The sequence below is a fragment of the Octodon degus genome, unplaced genomic scaffold, assembly GCF_000260255.1.
Source record: "Octodon degus isolate 3935 unplaced genomic scaffold, OctDeg1.0 scaffold00005, whole genome shotgun sequence".
NCBI classification, from domain to species: domain Eukaryota; kingdom Metazoa; phylum Chordata; class Mammalia; order Rodentia; family Octodontidae; genus Octodon; species Octodon degus.
Window position 1 is genome coordinate 8504536 of NW_004524581.1, and position 3848 is coordinate 8508383.

The 3848-nt window shown below is 39.5% G+C and overlaps 1 protein-coding gene across 2 annotated transcripts in view; it reads left to right on the top strand.

Annotated features, from left to right (window-relative positions):
* The window catches only part of Ddx50 (DExD-box helicase 50), a 39004-nt gene that overhangs the window by 13297 nt on the left and 21859 nt on the right, over positions 1-3848 (top strand). For both annotated transcript variants that reach the window (XM_004623952.2, XM_023723349.1), the window contains exon 8: positions 3089-3238. In XM_004623952.2, coding sequence (XP_004624009.1) covers positions 3089-3238 — 150 coding nt within the window. The remainder of the gene's footprint in view (positions 1-3088; positions 3239-3848) is intronic.

The window sequence follows — 3848 nt, forward strand, 5'->3', positions numbered from 1 at the left end:
TATGTAGCCCAGGCTGGCCTAGAGCTGGTAGCCATCCTCCTTCCTCAGCTTCCCAGGTGCTGAGATTATAGGCATGAATCACCTTTCCCAGCTGAAAATAGCTAGAATATGACAAAGAGGACATGACAAGGCCTCATCTTTGTAGTTCAGGCTGGCCTTGAACTCATTGATCCTTCTGCCTCAGCTTCCTAGTAATAAGATCACAGGTGTGGGCCAATGAGGTTTTATCTGACATAAAAGAAAAAATGTCTGGGCATGATGGCGTGCACTTGTAACTCCAATATTTTAACAAGCTGAGGCGGAAGGATTTTAAGTTGGAACCCAGCCTAGGCTGTTGGAAACTTGGCCAGATTGTATCTCAAAAATCAAAAGGGCTGGAGATGTAGCTCAGTATGAAGGCCCTGAGTTCATTCCTCAGTCTTACACATACTTACCAGAAGAAAAAAGGGGGAAAAGTTATGTGAAAATTCAGCCAATATCTCCAGGTATGGTGGAGCCTGCCTGTAATCCCAGCACTCAGAAGGCTGACTCAGGAGAATCGTTGTGAGTTCAAGACCAGCCTGAGCTACAAAACAAGCTCAGCCTGAACTGCATAGCAAGAACTCTGTCTCGAAAAGACCAAAAAAAAGGGCCAGCCAGATAGCTCAGCAGATTAAAGCCTGCTTAGGCAAAGGGCAGTGACCAGGGTTTAATCCCCAGCACCACATGCCATACCGGCCCTGCCCCTGTGGCACACTGAGAGAGCAGCTGAGGCTGGGTGTGGTGTTGCGCACATGTAACCCCAGCACTTGGGAGGCTGAAAACAGGAAGATCACTAAAACACTGATCTGTGTAGTGAGACCATGTAGATCCTGTACTAAATATATAAAAAAAAAGAAAAAAAAAACCAATACTATGTTTCTAAAAAATAAAACGTAATGCTTATGGTATTTATGGCTGTCAAATATTTAACGTGTCATTTTTTCCGAATAATATGCTCATATATACAATATACATTTTTTTTTCTTTTCTTTTTTTTTTTTTTTTTTCCCATATAGTAAGCCATTGTTTCTATTTATTATTTCTCACCACTACCCCAAGTTTTTTTGTATTTTTATGGAAGGGTCTATAGGGCTTTCAGGGTCTCACTACTAGATCAGTCTTGTAGTGATCCACCTGTTTACAGCCTCCCAAGAGCTGAGATTATAGGCATGTGCCACCATGCCCAGTCTCAATTGCCATCTCAGCGTGCCCTGGGGGCGGGGCCTGCACAGCAGGCCTGGGGATCAAATCCCCCGGTACCTGTGCCTGCTTACAGGTACTTTAATCCACTGAGCTATTTGGCTGGCCATATATATATATATATATATATGCACACACACAACACACACACACATTTATATATAATGGGACTACATGAACAATAGTATAATCTATAGAATAAAAAGCAACAGTTAAAAAGGATGAATTGAGTGGAAGATAGAAACTCAGTTACATGTGTTTGATTCCCAGCTCTGCAAAACAAAGACAGAAACAAATTACATAATCATGCTATTTAAAAACACATCCGGAAAAAAAAAAAAAAAAACACATCTGTAGTACTAAATAGATTTTTTGGTATTTATGTAAATGAATAAAAGTAGATCTGAAAAAATATCGAATAGTGACTTATTTCTGGAAAGGGAACAATTATAGTGCTAGGTAATCAAATGAAGCTTTGTTGTTTTGTAATGGTTGTAAGATTTACAACAACATTAACTGTACCAGTAAATGATAGTTCTTTAGATATTCTCATGCATTCTCATACCTCATACATTCTTCACCCAGGCATTTGAAACATTCCAGTCATCATTTCATGTTCATGTAATTGTATATGTACCAAAAGGTTAACTAAAGGCTTTTTAAAAAGAGAAAACAAAAAATGGAGTGATTTTTCAGGGTTTGTTTTTCTTTTTTTTTTTGAGACAGGATCTCATTGTTTCCAAATTGGTCTTGTACTCACTGCTTAGCCCAGACTTAGCCTGAACTTGCAGAGATCTTCCTGCCTCAGCTTCTCAAGTGCTGGGATTACAGGCATGCATTGCTATGCCCAGTGAGGATTGTTGGTTGGAGGGGTATTTGGCTCTTGGGATTGAACTCATGCCCACATTCATGCAAGCACACAGATACTTTTGTTTTAGTTTTATTGAATCCAGGACCTTTGTACTGAACTACATCCCCAATTTTTTTTCTGTTCTAAATTTAGAGACAGGGTCTTGCTAAATTGCCTAGGCTGAGCTCAAAATTGTGATTCCACTAAGTCTTCTGGGTAGCTGAAATTATAAACACCACAACACTCAGATACTGAGTATTGCCAGGCTTGATGGCACACACCTGTAACCCCAGCACTCGGGAAGCTGAGGCAAGAGGGTCACTGACTTTGAGGCCAAACTAAACTGCAAAGTGACACCCTATCTCAAAAAGACAAAAAAAACCCAAAACACCCAAGTATTTCTGCAATACCAGAAAGCTCCTCTTGTAGTCCTCTCCATCCAGAAACAGCCATTGCTCTGATTTTCTCCACTGTAGATTAGTTTTGCTTGTTATAGAACTTCATATAAATTATGCTCTGTGGCAGCCAGGGATATAGCTTAGTGGCACAGCACCTGCCTGGCAAGCACAAGGTCCTGAGTTGGATTCCTTGTACCAAAAAAGAGAGAAAATGCTCTGTGTATTCTTTTCCTGTAAGGCTTAATTCAGTTGACATTTTTTTGAAATTCATCTGTATTTTTCTTTCATGTTATCAGAAAATTCTGAAGTTGGTGTAGGGGTCGGGGAGAAGGCCCAGTGGAATAAAGGCTTCCCTGGCAAGCGCAAGGGCCTGAGTTCAATCCCCGGTTGGTTCCACAAAAAAATAAAATAAAGTTGGTGTATACTATACATTTTTTGCATATACTACAATTTATCCTTTCACATATTGATGTTCATTTATTTGTTTTTAAATGGAGTTAAGGAAAATTTCTGACCTTCCAAGAAGGCCAGCTTTTGACCAGATAGAAAAAAATGTGTAAGAGAAACCTTTGTTCAATAGTTTTGACCAAACAGAAATTTCACCTTTTTTCTCCCTAAGCATTTGGCCATCCAGTGCCACTGGTCTCAGAGACCAGCCGTGATCGGAGATGTCCTACAAGTCTACAGTGGGTCTGAAGGGAGGGCCATTATCTTCTGTGAGACCAAGAAGAACGTGACTGAAATGGCCATGAATCCACACATAAAGCAGGTAATTCTTTTTGCTTGCTTTTTCTAATTGAGGCAATGGGATGAATCACTGAGCAAAAGTACTGTGTTCTGAGAACCATACTTCATAGTCATTTTGAAAATTGAGTCTAACTCAGAAGTTGAATCCAACCTCATGTGCATCCTATTAAATCAGGATAGAATTTTTTTTTTTTAACAGCACAGAGATCAAACCCAAGTGTGCTGTACTTCAGAGCTACATCCCCTTCACTTTTTAAAAATTATTTTGAGACAGGGTCTTGTAAATTTTCCTAGGTATGACTTGATCTTATTGACTGACCTGCCTCAGCCTCCTCAGTACTGGGAATATAGGTATGTCCCACCATGCTGGGCTAGGATAGAAATGATTTTTAGGATAGAAACGTTTTGTCTTTTGAGACAGGGCCTCACTATGTAGTCCAGGCTGACTTGGAACTTGCGGTGATTCTCCTGCTTCAGCCTTCTGAGTGCTAAGATTATAGGCATGCATCACCACTCCTAGCTCTGATAGAATTCCTTTTTTAAAAATTCATTTTAATGAGAAAAAAGAATAGCGTAAAACATTTTTAATACTCTGATAGAATTTTTTTTTCTTTCTTTCTTTTTTTTTTTTT